Source organism: Rutilus rutilus (genome assembly GCF_951802725.1).
Source record: "Rutilus rutilus genome assembly, chromosome: 8".
NCBI lineage: Eukaryota > Metazoa > Chordata > Actinopteri > Cypriniformes > Leuciscidae > Rutilus > Rutilus rutilus.
Window position 1 is genome coordinate 37,858,986 of NC_140222.1, and position 23,547 is coordinate 37,882,532.

Here is a 23,547-nt window from a genome sequence, read left to right on the forward strand (position 1 = left end):
GTAGCAACATGCTAACATCAAACTCTATTGGAACAAATTGTGAACGTTATAGTTCAGTCACTCATTAGGTTTCATTTTGGATAGAATGCTTTTATATTTTGAATTTCATTACATATTTATATGTGCTGTTTGTTGTTATGATTGATAGAGTATTGTAGCATAGCAACATGCTAACATCAACTATGCTAACATAACTCTATTGGCAAAAATTGTGAATGTTCTAATTTCATTTAATTTTGGATAGAATGCGTTCATATTTAGTATTTCATCCCATATTTATATGCACTGTATTATGCTGACTGGAGTATTACGCTATTAGCTTAGCGAAATGCTAACATCGTAATTTATTTGAATGGTTTGTAAACATTCTAATTCAGTCACTCATGAAGTTCCATTTCGGATAGTATGCTTTTATGTTTATATTTCATGCAATATTGACTGTTTATGTGCTGTGTATTCTTATGCTTACTATAGTATTGCGCTATAAGCATAGCATCATGCTAACCTCACACTTGATTGGCTACATTTTTAATTACATTAGCTACAGTTAATAATGAGCAACATTAGCTGCAGCCTACATTTGCTGTTGTTTATTACAGAAAAGATACATCATCCGTGGTTTCTGTCTGAAATCCTCCCCCTGTGGACGGTGGCACGTGGTCGAGTCCTCTAGCTATCTCCATCACACACTTTCATTACCTCTGTGTGCAACCATGCAGAAAGATTCCTCTGTTTTATTGGCTGGGGAGCTGACAGAACTGGTAAAAGAAAGAGAAATCAAGGAGGAAAAAATAAAATAAGGCTGTATCTGTGGAGAAAGATGGGGAAAAAAAAGGCAAGATTTGTTTGGATACCCCAGCAATCAAAATGACAAGCAATCATGATATATTAAGCCATCAGTGTCTGTGAAACTATAAGAAATGCAGCAACACTGAAGTGAAGAATGTGGGATTTTTACAAGCCTTTTTTCTTGGTGCTGCAGGGACGCATTAGTTGCAATGTTGTGATGAACCTCTGGCTGTTCTCTGTCAATAAAACATTATTCTTCCATTGTGCTGAAGGGGAGAGAGGTTTTTGAATGAGATGAGATTTAAGGATTATTTCTAGTAATTATTGTATTGTATTTAAAAAATGTGCTAATACAATGCATCATTTTGATTTTCTTAATTGGATTGGGTCTTTTTTTAGCGATAGATAGATGGATGGATGGATGGATGGTTGGACAGATAGATAGATGGATGGACAGATAGATGGATGGATGGACAGATAGATAGATAGATGGACAGATAGATAGACAGATGGATGTATGGACAGATAGATAGATAGACGGATGGATGGATGAACTTGAATTAACATCTGTCTATCTGTCTGTCTGTCCATCCATCTGTCTATCTATCTGTCCATTCATCCCCCTATCATATGTCTGTCCATCCATCCATCTGTAAATCCATCCATCCATCCATCCATCCATCCATCCATCCATCCATCCATCTATCTATCTATCTATCTATCTATCTATCTATCTATCTATCTATCTATCTATCTATCTATCTATCTATCTATCTATCTATCTATCTATCTATCTATCTGTCCATCTATCTGTCCATCCATCCCTCTATCATATGTCTGTCCATCCATCCATCTGTCTATCTATCTGTCCATCCATCCGTCTATCATATGTCTGTCCATCCATCCATCTGTAAATCTATCTGTCCATCCATCAGTCTATCTATGTGTCCATCCATCCGTCTATCTGTCTGTCCATCCATCCATCCGTCTATCATCTATCTGTCTGTCCATCCGTCTATCTATCTATCTATCTATCTATCTATCTATCTATCTATCCGTCTATCTATCTATCTGTCCATCCATCCCTCTATCATATGTCTGTCCATCCATCCATCTGTCTATCTATCTGTCCATCCATTGTCTATCATATGTCTGTCCATCCATCCATCTGTAAATGTATCTGTCCATCCATCCATCTATCTATCTATCTGTGTGTCCATCCATCCCTCTATCATATGTCTGTACATCCATCCATCTGTCTATCTATATGTCCATCCATCTGTCTATCATATGTCTGTCCATCCATCCATCTGTAAATCTATCTGTCCATCTATCCGTCTATCTGCCTGTCCACCCATCCATCCATCTATCTATCTATCTATCTATCTATCTATCTATCTATCTATCTATCTATCTATCTATCTATCTATCTATCTATCTATCTATCTATCTATCTATCTATTTATCTATCTATCTATCTATCTATCTATCTATCTATCTGTCTGTCTGTCTGTCTGTCTGTCTGTCTGTCTGTCTGTCTGTCCATCCATCCATCCATCCATCTGTCTATCTATCTGTCCATCCATCCCTCTATCTATCTGTCTGTCCGTCCATCCATCTGTCTATCTGTGTGTCCATCCATCCCTCTATCATATGTCTGTCCATCTATCCATCTGTCTATCTATCTATCTGTCCATCCATCCATCTGTAAATCTATCTGTCCATCTATCCGTCTATCTGTCTGTCCATCCATCCATCCATCTATCTATCTATCTATCTATCTATCTGTCTGTCTGTCTGTCCATCCATCCGTCTATCTATCTGTCCATCCATCCCTCTATCTATCTATCTGTCCATCCATCCATCTATCTATCTATCTATCTATCTGTCTGTCTGTCTGTCTGTCCATCCATCCATCCGTCTATCTATCTGTATCTAGGTGAAAAGTGAAAATCAGCACAATTTGTTACAGTACTCTATACAGAATTACAGAAAACTAAATGTTTTAGTGTGTAAGCCATAAAAACGCATGGATATGATCAACGAATGCAAGATGTAGTGACTCAGTGTTGGTTCTGCAGGGCGAGTCACAGTTCTGTCAACTGTCCTGAAACTCTCTCACACTCGCCCCGGGTCAATCCTTTTTCCTGAGGCCTGAAGAGGTCTCTGTACTCTGGGCTTAGTGGTGAGCGAACGTCAGTATCTCTGAGGTTTTAGCAATGATGGAAGAAAGGAAATGTTGAACATGTATGCGTGTGCGTGTGTGCCCGTGTGTGTGATGTACATACTGTATAATGAGTACATGTTATGTGCATGTGCATGTATTCGCATGTGTGCTTGTGAGGGTCTCTTCCTGGAAGTGTGTGTTCAGGCTGTGCTAGTTTCTGGAGACATCTAGTGGTTGGAACTGCTGGGAACGTAATGCTACGGCAAACCAGGCCGATCAGATTTGCATCAGATATCCCTTCATGTTCTTGAACGTAGCACTTTCCATCAAACAGCCTGTGTTGGTGTAATGCCGTTGTGACCCTGCGAGCGACGGTCCAGAATCACCCTCGACACCCTTGGAGCCAGTCGCCATGACAGCCAACCAGATGGACTCAGTGGGAGTTCCCACAAAGCATCTGCCCGCTAAGCCACCACAAACACTAGCATTAGCATAGCACGGAAGTCACTTTTCAGCTGCCATGGCGGGTTTAGTCACTTCTGGATCTGGCATTAATGATATCACTTCCCCTCGGGCCAGAAACTGCTGTTCTCGAACCTCCGTCAGCTAGCCCTCAGCGATTTGACTGCTACTAATGCTGGAACGTAACATATGGCTCTGTTCTGTCTCCTGAGAGCGCCACACTTCTCTACTTTTAAGCGGTAGTGTCGGGATTTGCGTCATTGTGATGACTCTCAACACTTGGCTGTACTTGACTGCATGTTTCTTTCACTCACCCATATCGTTCAAAGTGGCAATTGACTAATGCCGCATGCTAATGCTAATGCAGCTGTGCCAGTTGGAGTTAATTGGTTTGATTGTAGGTTATTCTACTCTCAACGTCAAAGATATCCTCCTTTTCTATAGAAAAAGACACTGGATACAACCTAAACCATCATTGAGTCGTTCTCAAAAATTACAGATTTTTTTTACTTACAAAACATAAAGTACATACTAAGTTGATGGTAAATACTGCTTTATTTTATTTTATTTTATTTTATTTTATAGCACTAGTGACAAATTCATAAAAAATAAGGATGATCATCTTAAAATATATACTAATGAACAGATTTTATATAAAATTCTAATATAATCTTTCTAACACCAATGACAAAAAAAAAAAAAAAAAAAAAAAAAATATATATATATATATATATATATATATATATATATATATTTTTTTTTTTATATATATATATATATCATGGGACAAACCTTTTTAAACTATTTATATTAATAATTAACTATTTTTATTATCTTGAATTACCTAGAAATACAAAATGAACATTTTATTTTATTTTATATTTATTTATTTATGTTTTATTTTATTTTATTTTATTTTATTTTATTTTATTTTATTTTATTTTATTTTATTTTATTTTATTTTATTTTATTTTATTTTATTTTATTTCACCAGTAACAAATTCATAAAAAATAAGGTGATCATCTTAAAATATATACTAATGATCATATTTAATATTTAATTCTAATATAATATTTCTAACATCAATGACAAAAAAACGAAAAAAAATTCATGGGACAACCCTTTTTAAAATATTTATGTTTATAATAATTACCTTTTAACTACCTAATAACTACCTAATATTTTATTATATTCAATTACCTATAAATACAAAATAAACAGTAAGTAAATAAATACATAAAGGTTTGTCACATTCCTGATCATATTGTGTCATTCTCCAAAAGATGGAGTCCCACAATTTTTTAAATTTTTTTTTTTTTTTTTTTTGGCGAATATCCTGTTCTACTCGGAATAACGTCACATTAACATAAAGCGTTTACATATACTGACAAGTTACATTTGTGACTTAAAGCATCTGGGAATCACCGGAATACGAATGCACTGATTCCACCTGATTCATCCATACAACTTTTTCTTTCTTTCTTTTTTTTTTTTTTGCTACACTGTATAATGGATTGTCCTCTGTCTTCTCTCTTTCACAGGTGTAATAATGAAAACGAGTGGTACCAGATTCATGAGAACATTATCCGCAAGTCCAGCACCAAATACACCGCCCCCAGCACTAACTACGGTAAGTGCACTTCGAAAACGGTCGTACACTTGATTTAAGTGTCATCATCACTGAAACTGAACAGTCCTTTCCAAAAAATCTGTCTATTATCCTGCTTTACTGTTGTAGTTAATGATTCGCTTATTTCGCTGAAATCACTGTAGGCCCAAATCAACTGGCCCCTAATAATCTCCATAATTCTACTGTAATAAAGCACAGTATGATTTTAAATTCCATTTATGTTCTCAGTAGGTGCTATCAGACCCAAAATAATAAAATGTGAAAGTAGTCATTACCATTCCAGTTAACTAAAGTCACATGCAAAGCTTAAGCCAAAAAAAAAGAAAAGAAAATAACCCATACAAACAGAACATCTGTGAAAAGATAAGAGTCCAAAATGATTTTGAATAACTAGACCCTAATAACCCTTAAAGGGATAGTTCACCCAAAAATGAAAATGCTGTCATCATTTGGAAAACGCGCCTACTTACTCACCCTCATGTTGTTCCAAACCTGTATGATTTCCTTTCTTCTGCTGAACACAAAAGAAGATATTTTAAAGAAGGTTGGTAATTAAACAGTTGCTGGTCCCCATTGACTTTTCCTACTGTGGAAGTCAATGGGGTCCATCAGTCGTTTGGTTACCGACTTTCTTCAAAATATCTTATTTTGTGTTCAGCAGAAGAAAGAAAGTCATACAGGTTTGGAACAACATGAGGGTGAGTAAATGAGGACAGCATTTTCATTTTTGGGTGAACTATCCCTTTAAAATGAGCTTCATGAGCGTTCACACCAGCGGACGATACCATTCTGTTTATGATAAGCGTACACTGCAGTTTTGTCATCTGCGGCTTAAAAATCCACATTGTTTTGCCACAAGATAGCAATTGCGAGCCAATCTGAACATAGTGTAAATGTTTCAACGATACTAACGGTATGAACATGGATTTCTACTGGTACGATATGCGTCACATGACTAAACGTGTCATAGTTAATACCTCCATTTTCACATTCTACACCACAATGCAAAAACAGGGTTTTCAACTGTATCCACTTTGGGAGAGTATCTTCAAAAAAGCTCCATTTTCCCAAGACAAATTGGCATCTCAGTGTGGATGCAAGGCCAAAATGTAGAGAAAAATTGGTTTGGTGTGAACGTAGCCTTAGTCCTTGGGGAAGTGAGTATCGTAGAGGTGTGTCTTGAGGTATCGTTCAATGGTAATCGGTGTGTTAGCTAGCTCTAATTGAGAGTTTATTCCACCATCGAGGGAGGGGAAGGCCTAGAAAAATGTCTGGACCTGGATGAACAGAAACCCTTCCAATTGGGAACTGACAGGAGCCAGGCAATCAGAATGACTGATTGCAGCAGGCGTGCTGGTGTGTACGATTTAATGAAGGATTGAAGGTAGCGGGGAGCCAGGTCATTAGTGCCATTGTAGACCCAAAACAATGTCTTGATTGAATTGAATTGAATTGTGGCAGTCACCGGCAGTCGGCATAGAGACTTCAACAAAATGGTAACATAAGAGACGCAATCTCTCTGGTAGGTTCTTTGAAACAAGGGGCCATTTTACTACACAAATACTAACATAATCGCGAGGATAATTACAGTGGTCGTCAAAAGGAAGTCGTCTTACATTTCCCCTGAACTCTTGTGTTTGTGTAGGTCTAATCATCTCACTGCAGCTGTTGAGGGGTGAGATGGAGCAGGTGCGCAGGGAAAACCCCATGATCTTCAACCGTGGCGTGGCCATCACACGCAAACTGGGCTTCCCCGATGTCATCATGCCAGGTAAGGCTCATGAAGGTCATGGTTGCAGTTCAAGATTTGTTCAGGAATGAATGCATCCAATAGATATGCCAAAGCTTCGTATTTAGTTTAAGTAGATGGTTGCGACAAGTTAGAATAAGAAAATATAACCGGAGTGAGTACAATGATAGTTATAAATACTGTATAGGTTAATATTTTAGGCATGCTCATTTCCCATATTTTTTACATATTTACCATTTATCGGTTATTGGCCACAGCATGAAAATAATTATTGGCTTATTTTCAATATCGTCCCTCTTTTCAATTGAAATAATTGAGTTAACTCAATGCTAGTGTCACGGGTGGTTGCAGGTAAACAGACGAAGATGAAGAAGGAGGTTTACTCAAGTTTATCCACAAGGTAAACAGAGGGTGGCAACACACAGTAAATGTGAACGTGACCGGACGGAGAATGAACGTGAGGGTACAACTCAAATAGGAACTCAAACAAGATGATTAATAAAACACAGCACAAACTCATAATGATGGTGACCATGGTAACATGGTGGTGGGAAAGTCAAAGGAACGCGTGGGAATGAATGAAAACAAAGTAAAAGTCCATGATAACTAAGACAAACTGAACATGACTGTGAGAGCTAGGGTGTTGTTGGTGGTTTCTACTGCGTTGTTATCGGCGAAAGTCCCGTTGTCCATTGTTAAAATTTTGCGGTTCATTTTCAATTGCGATTTATGAAGCACAGCTCACACAGAAGTCACTTTCAAACCATCAGCTTTCTGTTGGTAAACGTGGCGATTCCAACTACTTGTTGCGATCCCTAATAAAATGACTGGATTTTGTCTGCGAAAATTTGCCGAGCAATGGTAAATGCTACTGTTCTGTTGTGTCAAAGGAATCACTAAGGCCGTGTGTCCACCAAAGCGTTTTTTTCACGCGGCTGGCGTGTTTTTTCAATTGTTTTCAATGGGAGCGCCGCGTTTTTAAGCATAACGAGGCGCTGAACGTCTTTTTCACCTTGAAGCGTTGAGCGCTTGGCGTTTTTTACGGGTCGCCGAGAGTTGAAGAATGTTCAACTTTGGGGAAAAATGCAGCGCTCATCACTGTCACTTTTTACCCAACCGTCCAATCACAGTGGAGGAGGGGCGGGTCTAATACCACACCGACCAACCGCCACATTCTGCTTGTACAACGTCAACAGATGACAACAACAAGCATAATAACGGAACAAAATCATTTAAAACAAGAGCCAGAGAAAATACATTACATTGTATCGACATTTTAATATAGAATCAACACAGAAACTAAATATGTGTGAAATGAGATACTAGTAACACTTTCGCGGATATTCCGTATCATAACGAGCAAAGTGTCTCAACTGAAAAAAACGCAACGCTGCCAAAACGCTCTCAAGCGCCCACAGCTAGGCGTTTTCAGCAGAGCGCCTAGCATTTTCAGCTGGCTAAAAATGCTTTGGTGGACACACAGCCTAAGAGTTTTCTGTTTTCTCTGTACACTTCTTGCTTTTTCATGACCTAGGAACATCATAAAACCACCCTCATGTGTCTCTATCTGCAACGCTTTTCCTGCGGAGGTCAAAGCGATGCATAAGCCTTGAAGCGAGTCTTGTGAAACGGCCTTTAGCAAGACCAATAATCGCACGTAACATCACATAATCGGCCTCATTGCCTTTTAACTGCGTAGAATCAAGCTTATATAAATGTATATGACCCACATTTTGACAGATTGTACAGGCTCCGAGCCTCGGAGGGCCTGTAAAACCAGCTGGACTCTTGCCACGTCAAAGTTGAGTTAAGAAATCCCTTCCCTGTGATTCAGAAGGAGCCTTGGGGCTTCTCTAAGTTGGTCTCTTAATAAAACCGTGTCACTGTGTGTTCTTTAAAAATCCAGTGGAGCTCTGGCTGAATTCCCCAACAGTCAAAATCTTGTAACCATGTCCAATATATCTCCTCTCTTCGTCCATAACTTCGCACATCAGTCTTGTCCTCCCAGATGTCCTTGATGGGTCCTCCATCTTCTTTTGTAGAGCCCTCTCATTTGTCTCTGAGTTAATGTTTCCTCCTTCTTCTGAAGAGCCCAATGATTGGTTTATCATCCACGAATCGATCAACCTGAGGTAGTTCAATTATAATCACAGACGAGGCTGTGCTCTTTAAATTCAGCATTTTGAAAAGCCAATAAGTCGATAGGCCTCTGAGAGCCTTGGTTCCTTGGGTTTCTGAGCTACGTATTTTTCTGAGGGAAAAAAAGGCTTAGATGCTATTGAACCACAATGTCTGGGAAAAACCCATGTAATCTTATTTCAGATTGCTGCATTGACTTTATTCCTTTAAAAGTTCAAACTTGGCAGGTTTCTAAAAAAAAATTGGTCCCAGCATTGGGATCCGTTGCGTTCAAAAAACAATGTCTGTCTGTCAAACGGTATTAAGTCTTGGAGGCAGCAATTAGAGGGAATATTGAAGTGTTAGCATTATGAAATATTAATGACACTCGAGGTGTGCAAGCTTTGAAAGTGATTCATTCTCATGACATTTTCTATAAGCCGGAGATGAGTTTGTTCAACAAAACCTCTCCAGAATTATTTATACATTCCTTTTCAGTGCGAGATGTGATGGGTTGGATTGCATCGTCCATTTTATTTTCATTTTAGCCATAAAAAGGTCAGTTTTCCTGATGTTCCCGTAGTCATGTGCTCTTTATATACATAAAACAGAATGTGAGCACATGCAAATACCTAGATACTAAACCGTGGCATCTGCTTTCCCTTTTCTATACGCTAGCTACTGCTGTCAGGCCATTTTTCCCTCTTTCCAGCTGGGAATGCACCAGGATTGTTCCTTTTTGGAAGGAATTTGTGCCTGAATAGAGAGCTTTATGTGGATTGTATTCAGCAAAATAGCTCTGAAGCAGTGGAGAGATGTGTCTTAACGCCGTAGCCGTAACCCATTACAGAGACTGTCTATAAAGGAACGCAATCCAACGAAATACCAGTGCTCACAGGGAGTCAGCCTGCTCTGCCGGATAACATTTTTTATCGTGGTGTGAAACTGTAGGATTCTGTCAGACAAACACACAAAGCTTTATTTAGGCCTTTACAGGATGTTGTCTATCCAATCCACTGTTTCTAAATGCAGCTGTGGCCATATTTGCTTTCTTATCTAGATGTGTGTCTTGTTAGATTCACTAACACTAGTATTTGTGTTGTGGGACTTTGAATATTAGGAATTGACGATACCCCAGGTGATTTTCTTTTTGATCTGATACCAAGTACCATCAAGCCCAATGTTTTCAATATGGATACCAATACCAATACTGGTTTTATTTATGTATTTATTTATTGCAATTTTAAAAGATATTTAGTGATTATAACCCAAGTTTCACAATCATTCAATTTTAAACATTACAAATTAAGTGGTTATGAGGATCATTTACTAACAAAGATTACAGAACGTAATCAAAACTTTTAATTTCTAATGACTTCCGAGAATGTTCAAAGATCGAAAAGAAAGTTTCAATCCTATACAACTATTTGCTATTAGGTTTTCTTTTTTACTTCAATATATTTATTGCTTATATTTACTTGCTTACTGATCAGTATATTCTATACTCTTGATACAGCATTAGTATTGAACGCATAGATACCTCAAAATCAGCGCAAAGTGGAGGCGTGTTCCGGCGCAAACGTTTCCTGGTGCTATTTTGCAGGTTTAGAAAACAATTCCGCCACTGACCAGGAAAAACCTAGTTATTCATATGCTATTTTAAGGGCGCATGCTTGGCCATAATCAATGTAGCGTGTGCACAACGCGCATACACTTTGATTCTCTCATCTACACAGAAGCAGCAGTTTTCATTTTTGCAAATCATACATTATTACGATAGATAGATAGATAGATAGATAGATAGATAGATAGATAGATAGATAGATAGATAGATAGATAGATAGATAGACAGACAGATAGATAGATAGATAGATAGACAATTTATTATAAAAGCATAAATCTAGCTTACACATTTACCCAAATTATCATACGCCTGTTTAACCGAGGTTAATTTGGGTGTGTTTCTCCATCCCCAATGTCACTTCTCTCTCTTTTACGGCTGTGACGAGAACGTCGGTCTCCTCGACTGTGAACCGCTGCTGGTGTGCGCCTGGCAAATCCGCCGTTATAATAGCAAACCGCCATGGAACAAGCACGCCTGCTCTTAAAGGAAATGTGAGATGTCGCTCTGATTGGTTTATTTCACGTTACGCCCAAACCACACCTATGAATAATGAAGCTACTTCAGACCAACCCATTTTAGATTTGCGTCGGGCGCAAGAGTCATTTATCCCGCCGGTATAATAGCAACAGCGCCCAAGACCCGCCCACAAAGTTACTTGCGTTTCGCGCGTGATACTTGCGTTTCAGATCGTTAAAATAGGGCCCACTGTGTAATAAAACAAACAAACAAGAAGCAACAATTTAAAACTGTGAAATTTTAATAAAAATTTTAAATCTAAATGTAATTCTTGTACAGGTCAATACAAAAACAAAAACTGATCAAATTGATTTGCTATATTAATGCATGTGTCCGGTCTTATTATGCATGATTTAACAGTGCACGTTATTCCAAATGAAATTTAAATATGATTATAAATTGTAAAAGTAAACAATTCAGTTATATCTTTTTTTAACATGCTTTTTCTTTAATTTCCCAACCTGTATTAAACACGCGCACACACTATTTATTCATTATATTACATTATATTTATCACATCAAGTGTTGTAACAGTAGATGTTTGTTATATTCTGCATATAAAATTGACAAATGGAGATCTGTGTTTGAATTTGATCTAAAGTCCACGGCTGCTCCTCGTTGCTCAGAATGAATGAGTTTTGCGAGTAAAAGTCAAGAAAACTTTTTCATTATGCACATTACACTCAAAATAGAGCAAGAATTGTATTGCTTAAGGTGCTTTATATCGTTCTCCTTGACTATATCACCCCTTAGTAAAGATATATGGTGCATCCGAGCAAATTGAAGCTTTTCTTTAAGGTATATGCCGAAATATACATCTCCACACTCATAACTGTCTGCATATTTGCTGCAGGGTGGGTGTCAGCAGGAGGGATTGTTTCTAGGAGCTCTCAGAAGAGGCACGCATTCTCTTTTATTGCATCAGCTGTAATTGGAAGAAATCAAATTAAACCCACAACTTCTTTCACTAACAGCTAAAACTTTCTCCCCCCTGAGTAGACGGGTAAGAGCCAAGCACAATTCCAGAGAGAGTCTATGTTTATTTTGAGTATTACGATTCAGATGCGTGCCGCTCTGCAGAGAGAATGTGGGCTGCTGTGTCATGGATTGAATGAGGTTGATAATGAAAGAATCATCTGAAAGCCAAGGTCATATGTGGGATGACAGTGTAAAAGACAGGTTGAACTCAAGTTTGATTATATTTCTTCTAGCCAGTTTTGCTCCTACAGTTTAGCTGGACAAACGATTTGACCTTTATGTAGCAATAGCTTTTATTACAGTCTGTAAAAGGGTTTAACAGTGAAGCTAAATTAAGTGTGCTGGGTCCATCTGAGATTACATTTTCTTTTAAGCTTGAACAAAAAACACATAGATATAGAAACTATTTACAGTTTTTTTTTCTATCCAACTTGTATGTTATAGTGGACTGATGTATGTTGTTTCTTACCCAATATCTGCAAGCATGATCAACAGTGGTTTTCTGAAAAAGTGTGTAAAAAGTGCCTTTTACAATTCAAACACAAACCAATACTAAAGAAAAAAATGCATCTCTTACAATTTCTTGAAAATGTATCATTAGATTTTGTCAATGATGTCTGAACTTTTTTGAACCCCATGTGGCGACACATGAGTGTTGACTTTTTCTTCCGATAATTCACTAGAACAAAAATACAAGTAAAAATAATCACAACGTTTTTGTGACTTTTTGAAAAAATGTAATTAAATTCTGAAAAAGTGTGTAAAAATGGACTTTTTTCTTCTAAAGAATAAATATGGTAACACTTCAGTTTGGGGACCAATTCTCACGTTTAGGGATAGTTCACCCAAAAATGACAATTCTGTCATCACTAGCCACGTTTCAATTATCCTTCAAATTGCGCAAATTGAAATTTGCGAATTGAAAATACGCCCAATGGAAACACGTCAATTTCGCAAAAACTCCCATTTATCGGAAAAAAGTTTTTCCGCTCGCATGAGGTGGTTTTTCAGGCAATTCGAAAAAGAAATATTTCGCAAAACTGGAATAGAAACAGTTTTTTCGCATTTACAGTCACCTGACTTAGAAGGCACGGTGTGTTTGGACAGAATATGAGACAGAGTTCTTTATTAAATTCATAAAAGACAAAAAGAATGACAGAAATACTGGATTCTAAACCTCAAAGAAATGCCACAATCAAGACCTCGGAGCAGAAATGAGTGAGAAAAACCCAGAAACACCTCATATATGCTGCTCACAAGTATAACTAGATGTACCGCATTTGTGGTACGAGTTAAAACGTAATTTTTTCGTAAAAGTGTAGTGGGGCTACATGCCCACCAAATTTCATGTTCCCCGGTGTTTCGGTTTTCCCTGGTATCGTTGACGGAAAATTCAGTAGATTGAAAAAAAAAAAAAAAAACTTTGACAAAGCTACGCTAGCGGCGGTCATAATAAGGGTCGTTCCTTACCATTAATGCTTGGAAAACACACATACACCTCCTTCGATTAATAATAATGGCTAGTGCAGTGGCTGTGATACAGTAGGGGAGAGCAGGGTAAGTTGTCACACTGTCCATTACTCCAACACTAGAGCCTCTATCTCAAAAATCAAATAGCCACTTTATGTGACTTCTTCTTCTATAGTCAACTTCCTGTTCACATGTGGTCAAGATCACTGTAATCTGAGGTTAGCACAATTTCTTATTTTTCTGCTTAAAAAGTAAAAAAAATTCACTTTACATTTTATGCAATACAACTTTGTTAGGTATGAATGTTTAAAATGATTATTTTGCACAAAATAGAGGAGACAGTAACGTGTCTTTTGGTACTTTAGCTAAAGTGATATGTTGAGCTAAACTTGAGATTTAGCCAACATTAGCTCACATGTCAATATGGGGCAAGTTGTCTCAATGACTTTGGGGCAAGTCGTCACATGTGACAACTTGCCCCTGTACAAATAAACACAGCCCCAGCACCAACCCTGTCCTGCCTAGCACGCCCAGTTGCTTCTGCTATCACCAACTCACCCTTACCCAGCAATGCTATTGCTGACAGTGGGCTACCAACTCCAGTGGACATCCGGCCATATCCAAAAGATGGCCCCCGAAAACCAGCCAGCAAAGGAAGAAAACGACGCAAATCAGCAATACTTACTGACACGCCAGTGAAGCAGCAACTAGAAATAGAAAAGAATAAGTCTCAATCTAGCAAAAAGCTGTTTCAAAAGAAAGGGAAGCAGAAATCTGGACCTATGAAAAACAAGGCAGCTACATTTACATTTAGTCATTTAGCAGACGCTTTTGTCCAAAGCGACTTACAAATTAGGACTAATTTAAGCGAGTCATTGTGAAGAGGCAAAAAAAAAAAAAAAACAAGAAGTGCTCAAAATACGAAGTTCAGGCATTGTTCAGAGTAGCATATGCGTAAAATGTGTAAAATGCAACAATTGGGCCCATGATGCTTGCACCTCAGGCCAGGCAATTTATGTGTGTCAGAATTGTGACTCTGGAGATGAGTCCGATTAGTCAGATACAGGGCATCTGTTTTGTTCAGAGGTTAAGTTAAGCAGGTTATCTGCAGCCTTCCATTCAGTTATCAGGATCTATGTGCAAGCCATAGAACGTTTGAGTTCAAAGTAAAGTGGTTTTGCCACTTAACCCCTTAACGCCCACTGTCGCGAATTTGCAACAAACCCCTTCCATTCAGACTGCAGGCGAGATAGCGTGTGTTTTCCCCCAATGCCTGTTTGTGCACATTCGATACATACCTAGGAACATTTTGCACGCACTGGTTTATCGTAGGAGCGGTCGGAGTGGGAACTACATCCGGTTCACCAAAGCTAATATTTTGTTTTGCAAAATCCGCATATCAAGTGCGCAAATGTGGAGAAATTGCCCAAAATGAGTTAAGTTGTGCTAAGATAAAAATATGTACCAGCTTATTGATTGCTTCTATAGCTATGTTATTCATATAGACTTCATGTGACGAATATTTTTTACGTACTTTGTAGATTTCTGTTTGTAGCAAATTTGCGACATTGGTCCATAACGGCTGGATTGGGCTAATGGCTACATATTATAATAATGCTGTATTTAGATGGTTTCAGCCAAAAAAAAGTATTTTTTTTTTTCCCCACAAAAAATAGCATGTTAGGATATAACACTATAAGAATATATAATGTATGCACTGGAGAAACAAGGAAAGAGTTAAACAGAGTGTAACATGGAATGTATAAAAACTACTGTCAATGTTAGGGAGTAGGAGAGTGTTTTGTTTCTTGCTGTTGTCAAGATTCATTAATTTGTCAAAGTTTATAAGTATAAAGTTTATAAGTTCTAACAACTTTGTGCCATGAATAAAATCTACATTCCTGAGATGGGAAAATGTGTTTTATTAATTTTTCCATTTTGTAAAAAAATACCCTAAATGCCCACTGTCGCAAATTTGCAACATACCAAAATTACCCTAAATGCCTGTTGTCGCAAATTTGCAACATACCAAAATTTCTATTTATTTGTTGTGCAAAAGTGAAATTGATAATCTCAACATTATTTACCATCTACTTAAAGTCAAAAACACACAGAATTTGTTTTTATATATACAGCTTTATAAATTCAGGCGTTATTGAAATGTGCATTATTTGGATTGAAATAATTGTTTTTCCAGGTTCTCCAGACACGGATGTTTATATTTCCAGGTCTGTTTTGAGTTTAAAAGTTAAAATCAATATTCACAATTAAGTAGTTGTGTTCTTATTTTTTAGATAATCTAGTGTGACAACTTACCCGCCCTAGTGTGACAACTTACCCGCCGATGGGGCAAATTGTCACAAGTGCACACTCGCTATTCAACAGTCTACAACTCCGTAATGAGATAAGATATGAAGATGTTATGAATACAACATATGTGCCCAAGACTTCCTTCTTTCATTTGGTATGAGATTTATACCATTTTGATGTATGGTGCTCAGTAAATGTTAGACAGTGTGAAAAGTGTGACAACATACCCCGCTCTCCCCTACATAAACCTACCAAAATCCGTTACCACGGTTTTGGGAATGATTTTACTTATCGCGAGAGGAAAAATTAAGTTTTAGTCGCATAACATCGGTTAATGGAAACGCCGTCATTTCGCAATAGTTTTTTGTCGACATTTATAAAAAATCGCAAAAGTTTTGCGCAAATCTGTAATGGAAACGCGCCTACTTACTCTCCCTCAAGTTGTTCCAAACCTGTTTGAATTCCTTTGTTCTGCTGAACACAAAAGAAGATATTTTGAAGAATATGGGAAACCAAACAGTTGTAGGGGCTATTGACTTCCATAGTTATGGGGAAAAAAAATCCTATGGAAGTCAATGGTGCCCCACAGCTGTTTGGTTTCAAACATTCTTCAAAATATTGTTTTCAGCAGAAGAAATAAATGTATACAGGTTCTCAACAACTTGAGGGGTGAGTTCATTTTTGGGTGAACTATAAGTTTATCTGGTTGCTTATTAGCATGCATATTAGCTTGTATATTACTATGCATGTCTAACAATTTCTTGAAAATGTATCATCAGATTTGTGTCTAGGATATCTTTACTTTTTTGAACCCCAAGTGGCAACACATTTTTGTTGAGGTTTTCTCGCAATAATTCACCAAAACGAAAATATAAGTAACAAAAATCTTTTGAAAAAAAAAAAAGATTCATATTACCTAACAATGTTGTATTTGTTGATCTTTAGGTGACATACGCAACGACCTCTACCTCACGCTGGAGAGAGGAGACTTCGAGAGAGGAGGCAAGAGTGTTCAGAAGAACATTGAGGTCACCATGTATGTGCTCTATGCTGACGGCGAAATCCTCAAAGTAAGTCATGTGGACTTTATTAAAGGAATAGTTTGCCGATAATGAAAGTTCTGTCGTCATTTACTCACCCTCATGTAATCCCAATCCATAAAAGGAGACATTTTAAGGAATTGTGTTGGTTGCTCTTTTACACGAAATTGCACCATGACTATAAAAAAAAAATTCATTCTGTATTCCACCGTTCCACAGTTGGAACGACATGAGAGAGTAATTAATGACGGAATTCAAATTTCTGGGCAAATTATCCCCTTTGAAGAAGTGATCTGTAGCTCATGTGGTGAATCATTTAGTCCAAACAAATTTGAAGTCAGTTTGAAAGGAGTAAATGAGTTTGTTATTTTCTGATGTATTTTACAGAAGCCCATCATACATTTTTTGTGTCGCACTCTTTGATGCACACTATAAAGCCACATAAAAGCAAACTGTTTCCATTTCTTCTATCTTTTATTAGGAGTGCATTAGTCTGGGCTCAGGAGAACACAGCATCAGTGAGTACCGCTCTTTCGTCCTCTACCACAACAACAGTCCACGCTGGAGTGAGGTCATCAAACTGCCGATCCCCATTGACCGATTCCGGGGGTCCCATCTGCGCTTTGAGTTTAGACACTGTTCAAGTAAGGATTTATACTCTACCAGTATAATTTTGTACACATTTGACTTTTTTTTTTTTTCTCTTGACATTCTGATCTAAAGTCTTATGCTGAAATTATTCAAATTAATCAACTAATACCAATATAAATTGTGCCTACGTATGAATTTCTCTCCAAAACTAACGTGTTTTTTTAAGTTATTTTTGAAAGGGATGATATATATTGTTATTCATTATTCAACATGTTGGTTTAAATGCTGCATGCAACACTCAACATGTTGAAAATTCAAGGTTTTTTTATAATGTATTTAAATGACTGGCACTTAAAACTTAAGAACGTTGGACAATATTGCCATTTTATTGTTTCCACAGCAAAGGACAAAGGAGAAAAGAAGCTTTTTGGCTTTGCCTTCACTCCTCTCATGAGAGAAGACGGCACCACACTGTCAGATGAGAGCCATGAGCTTTACGTCTACAAGGTGAGGACAGTCTCCACCTTTACTTTAAACACATTGTGTATTTGTAATAAATGCAAAAAAAACAAAAAAAAAAAAACAGAATGCAGTGTCAAGATCTATGGGATACTTTATAATTACTGTTTAAAAATGTTGTTAAACATAATATTAAAAGAATATGTAATATTAAAGCACAATTTAAATTGGATTATATGTTTTTATCCACTTGCCAAGATTGTTTAAAAGTTAAGTCATATGTAATCAATAGCAATCAGACAAGTTAAAGTCACACAATCAATAACACATTTGTTGTGTGTTTTTGTCATTTTTATTACTTTTTGACTTTTTTAATGTCTATTTTTTTATTTTTTTTATGGGTTCAATACATAAAATGTAAGCTTTTGCTATTTTAGTACATCAAGTACTAAACAAAAATGATGTTGCCTTTGCAACTAGATGAAATAAAAGCTTACTTCTATTTTATATGATTTCAGTTAACATTTAGGTTGCACTTTATTTCGATAGTCCACTTTAGACATTCTACTAACTATAAGTAACTTTACAACTGCATGTCTAACTCTCATTAGAGTATTAGTAGACTAGCAGGGTTAGTGTTAGTAGAATAAGTTGACGCACTTGCAAAGTTACTTATAGTCCGTATGTCTGTTGAGGAGCATCAAAATAAGGTTTTAGCAGATATTAAGCAGACAGTCTACTAATACTCTAATGAGAGTTAGTTGACATGTAGTTGCAAAGTTTGTAGAATGTCTGAAGTGGACTCGAATCAGTTTTTTACACTTTTAGTTACAATAACCCTGGTACGGGCATAGCATGTTAATATGATGTCTAACTTCTAAAACTCATTTCTGTATCTGAATCAGTGTGATGAAAACACCACCTTCAGTAACCATGCGCTGTACCTGGGGTTGCCCTGTTGTAAAGACGACTTCAACGGCTGCCCGAACATCCCGTCCAGCCTCATCTTCCAGCGCAGCACTAAGGAGACCCTCTGGATATCCACTCAACTCTCTTCCACCAAACTAACACAGAATGGTAACTTACTAACACTAATTCTCCAGTCGTCGCGTCTGTTTATCAGAGGAATAACACTTTCTTATTGTGTTTTGAAGTTGATCTACTAGCTTTGTTGAAGTGGAAAGCACATCCAGACCGTGTGATGGACATTTTGGGGCGATTGCGCCACGTCTGCGGGGAAGAAATAGTCAAAGTGAGAGCTCCGTCTCAATAATTAATAATAATAAAAAAGGACAGATTTGAATTTCTTGCATAATGCATTTACACCCACATTTTCTGTTTCTCTTCTCCAGTTTCTTCAAGACATCCTCGACACACTGTTCTCCATTCTGGATGACAACACAGACAAATACGGACCCCTTGTGTTTCAGTCGCTGGTTAGAAAGCTTAAATAAATGACATTTTTAGGACTGCGCCACAGCTTGCCTAACGTTAATAATTCACAGCTGTAATAACGTGTCCGATTTCCATTCATCAAAAGCGCTCAGACCCCCGTTTACTGTACAAACGTGTATTTGTGTGTGTGCACACCCTTAAATGCATACGATTCATCTCTTTCAGGAGCGCCCATGCTGTGTGAGTGTGTGTGTGTGTGTGTCTGTTATGAAAAATGGAAGATTTCAGCTGGCACGGATCCAGGCATTATTAGGCCTTCACAGCTGTTTGATAGTGGCGTCTCCAGAGACCCTTTAGCTTCTTGTACTCCTGTAAAAAGAGTCAAGATGTTCTAGCCTCTCTTGGCCTGAATACATCTGTCATGTTTCTTCGTGGAGAATAGAGAACCTATTCAAGCTGCATTCTTTTTGCATTGATATTCATTTTGCAATATGCTATCGTGGTCCTTAGGACCTTTAGCTTCTCTAATTTGGGATTTCTGTGCGAATTTAAACCATGACACATTTCTGTCCAGGTGTTCATCATCAATCTGCTCCGGGACAGTAAGTTTTATCACTTCCGGCCTGTGATGGACACCTACATCCAGAAGCATTTTGCTGGAGCACTGGCTTACAAGTGAGCTCATCAATTTCAGCTGGATACTTATGTTTAGATATAGTTTAAGCAAACTTATCTTAGTAATGGATAAGTATAAATGGGATTTCATTAGGTGTTTAATTTCAAATGCAGAGAGTTGATTCGATGTCTGAAGTGGTATATGGATCGGTCAGCAGAAGTTGTACGACAAGATCACATCCAGGAAGCCATGAGGGTAAGTGTGCTGTATAACCAAATAAACAGAAGGCAAGAGAAATGTAAAATCAAATGGTGGCTTCAGTCAAATAAGCAGTGATTCAGGAACTAGAATAAATAAATTATAAGTAATTGTAGGGCATTCCTCAAAGGACCTTTACAAATAGCTAGCTCAAGCAAATTGTATTGAGATTTCTTATTCACTCCCTGTATGGTTTTGTTGAGATCTAATGTCTTCGCTGGTTTGATTGGTGATTCATTTTGGTACTGACAGTACCTCATATTTAAATGTCAAGCACTGTAAAAGTACAGAGAAATTATACTTAATTAAAGTGTGGCTGCTGCGTCAAATATTTCAAAAGTGTCTAGCCGGAAACATACTTGAGAGAAAGAAGTTTCCACTTTTATTGTACATTCAAGTATTTAGAAGTTTCTTAGCTTTTTAAAACTGGCTGATGAAAGACAATGAAAGAATTCTAAAGTAATTTGATGCACAACGTGTGAAAAGCAGCCCATTTAATCACAGTTTCAATGTTGTGTTTGAAAAAAAAAAAAAAGAAGAAAAAAAAGACTATTTTATCTTCAGCAATGCTTATTATATTTAAAAGAGCCAAAAACTGCTCAGTTCAAATTCATTTATTTTTATTTTTATGGAAATGTGAAGTACAAGTTAGTTTCATCAGCTTTAGTACAAATTCCCCCAAAATACCAATTACTTAAGTACTTCCCACCCATGACGTAAAACATTTTTTTTATTTGTTTTCAAGGTAAAAGCAAAAGAATTGTCCCCATTTATTGTAATTGGAATGTTTTAAAGACATTTTATAGCATAAGCATGGAGCTCAGACACTTTAGCTTGTACACACGTTAACTGTAAATCTTCCTTCAGGCTCTAGAGTATCTGTTTAAATTCATCGTCCAGTCACGGATCCTCTACTCCCGGGCCACCTGTGGGATGGAGGAGGACCAATTTAGGGCCAGCATCCAGGAGCTTTTCCAATCCATCCGTTTCGTCCTCAGTCTGGACAGCCGCAGCTCTGAGACGCTAATTTTCACCCAGGTCAGATATAAACAAAAGAACCATTTTACATTTCATGAAATCTGGTGGATAAAGCTTGAAATTAAAGGAAGTGGGATGTAACAGGTGAATGTTTATGTTATTATGCTCTTTTTCATGTTAAATTACTTTATTCATTTATATCTCACTTCTGTTTAATTAAAGAATTAAGTATTGAAAGCAAACAAGAACAAAGTGTTCTAATGTGTTTGAAAAGGAAAGGTTTAGTTGTAATGAGTTGCTGATCTCCAAACACTCTCAGAAAAAAGGTACAAAAGCTGTCACTGGGACAGTACCCTTCAAAAGGGTTCTAATATGCACCATTTAGGTACTAATATGTACATGTTTGGTACCAATATGTACCTTTGAGGGACTTAAATGCACTCTTTAGGTACAAAGGTGGACCTTTTGAAAAGGTACCGCCACAGTGACAGCTTTTGTACCTTTTTTTCTGAGAGTGAAGCCATGGTTGTTGACCCAGGATCAAAGCTGCTTTCTTGAGGTTCATGTTTGTTTAGTCTTCTATCAGAATGATGCATCCGTCTATCTCTGCCCTAAAGAAGTTGTACGTCTAAGCTGTTTTGACAGCCCCATCTCATGGATATCCTGTGAAATCAGTTCTCATGTAGAGCGAGTTGCGATCAGACAAAACAAGGTTTTCCTTGAAGGCTGCAGGAGTAGATATCTGCTCGCTACAGATTGCTTGATCGCTGAAGTAGATGTGAAATGTTCTGAAGAATCAGATTTGAAGAATACAAGACAAGAGGACTTAAGATGAAGATCAGGAGACGCCGACACTGATGCCACCAAACAAGTTTTTGAGAAACTGTGCTATCTTTAGCCACTATTTTTAAATTGTCTGAAGATGGTGTGAATGGTACTTGCCGCTATGATGCTTGGATTTTTTGGGTGGTTGCCAGACATTGCTACTCTATGTGTTTGCTGAAGTATTCTAAGGGTTTTTTGCCCATTGATAGTTATGAGGGTGTTTTAGATTGATTCTGAAAGCATTTCTAGGTGGATGCTCAGTTGGGTGCGCACTGGCCCAAGTCAAACCCTCCTCCAAGTTACCGTGATAATCTGATCCCTAGATACTGTATGTTTGATTGTTCTCCAGGTAATAGTTCCCTTCAGTAAGGCTCGTGACTTGAGGTATCATCATTAGAGTTCCTTAGGACAAACAATGTGGGACAGTTTATGTGCCAAAGTTTAATACACAGGGTTGGGGTTTGAAGACTGATGGACTTTGTAATAAGTCTCATTAGTTTAGTTATTGGTAGTGTTTGTACAGCAAAAAGTGAGATATCTTTCTCTATTAATGTTTGAAATTTCAAATGTATGCACATTATGTACAAGGTGAATTCGTATTAGGTAATGAAACCTAATAAACCTTCCACATGACTTCTTCTGTCACCACCATAATTTATCGTCCATGCCTCCATCAATGCATCATTTAATTCTGGATTCAGCAGGAACCGAATAATAAAATATGTGGCTGTACTTTGATTATCAGTGTCTGGACACAATACAGTCCATCCTACCAACAATGCTTGCACAAATGCTTTGATGAAGATTTAGTCTTTTTTGTTGACAATGTTTTTCCTGAATTGTCCCATATTGTACCTGTGTGGACTTTTCCCATCCCTGCCCTGTATCCTGACCCAATCCTGCCCAACTTCACTGTACCCTCCTAGGGTCCCCAACCAACTACAGGACAAGCCACTGCCAACCAGGGCAACTGCTTGCAGCCGTTGAGCTGTAATGCCCCACGGCCCTCTCCGCTGTCTGTAAGTAGATGCAGCTTGTTGAATTGCCCCACAGTAATGGAACGGACCCAACCCAACCCAACCCAACCTAATACCTAAAACATCTACTGTCACATGCAACCATTCAGTACCTTTTCAGAACACCAGACCCCAACATGATCCAACAACCCAAACACACTGACAACAACACCAACAAATGCCTCCCAATGCTTCCAATGCATTTTCCGCTGGGTTCTTTGGTGTGTTTCTTGGTTTTGATTGCTGTGCTTGACACCAAGTCTTCTTGTGCACAAAGTTGAGACCTTCCAAACACCCCCATTATTCACCTTTCCTCTCCAGTGGCATTGAACCCGGGACCAGCGATCACCTTGCCTGCATTGGATCGTACCATGGGGGTGTTGAGCAAAGTGGGGAAGGGAAGTCCTCAAAAGCAAGAGATGTAGATGTTTATAAAATGGTAGCTTTGAATAAAGGAATAGCTAAGGTCTCAATTATGAACCACAATGCCAATCTAGTTAATACATTTTTGGCTGTGCTCGTGACTATATAGCGGTCTTCAACCCACTGTCCTG

At 37.8% G+C, this 23,547-nt stretch overlaps 1 protein-coding gene across 6 annotated transcripts in view; it reads left to right on the forward strand.

The window, feature by feature from the left end:
- The window catches only part of dock3 (dedicator of cytokinesis 3), a 204,962-nt gene that overhangs the window by 152,489 nt on the left and 28,926 nt on the right, over window positions 1–23,547 (forward strand). For 4 of the 6 annotated variants that reach the window (XM_084416724.1, XM_084416726.1, XM_084416725.1 and 1 more), the window contains exons 13-23: window positions 4,961–5,049; window positions 6,695–6,820; window positions 16,761–16,885; window positions 17,337–17,499; window positions 17,847–17,953; window positions 18,811–18,982; window positions 19,060–19,157; window positions 19,258–19,341; window positions 19,875–19,975; window positions 20,090–20,171; window positions 21,042–21,212. In XM_084416724.1, coding sequence (XP_084272850.1) covers window positions 4,961–5,049; window positions 6,695–6,820; window positions 16,761–16,885; window positions 17,337–17,499; window positions 17,847–17,953; window positions 18,811–18,982; window positions 19,060–19,157; window positions 19,258–19,341; window positions 19,875–19,975; window positions 20,090–20,171; window positions 21,042–21,212 — 1,318 coding nt within the window. Of the gene's footprint in view, window positions 1–4,960; window positions 5,050–6,694; window positions 6,821–16,760; window positions 16,886–17,336; window positions 17,500–17,846; window positions 17,954–18,810; window positions 18,983–19,059; window positions 19,158–19,257; window positions 19,342–19,874; window positions 19,976–20,089; window positions 20,172–21,041; window positions 21,213–22,903; window positions 22,997–23,547 lie in introns of all 6 variants that reach the window. The other 2 variants (XM_084416722.1, XM_084416723.1) reach the window with 1 other exon arrangement.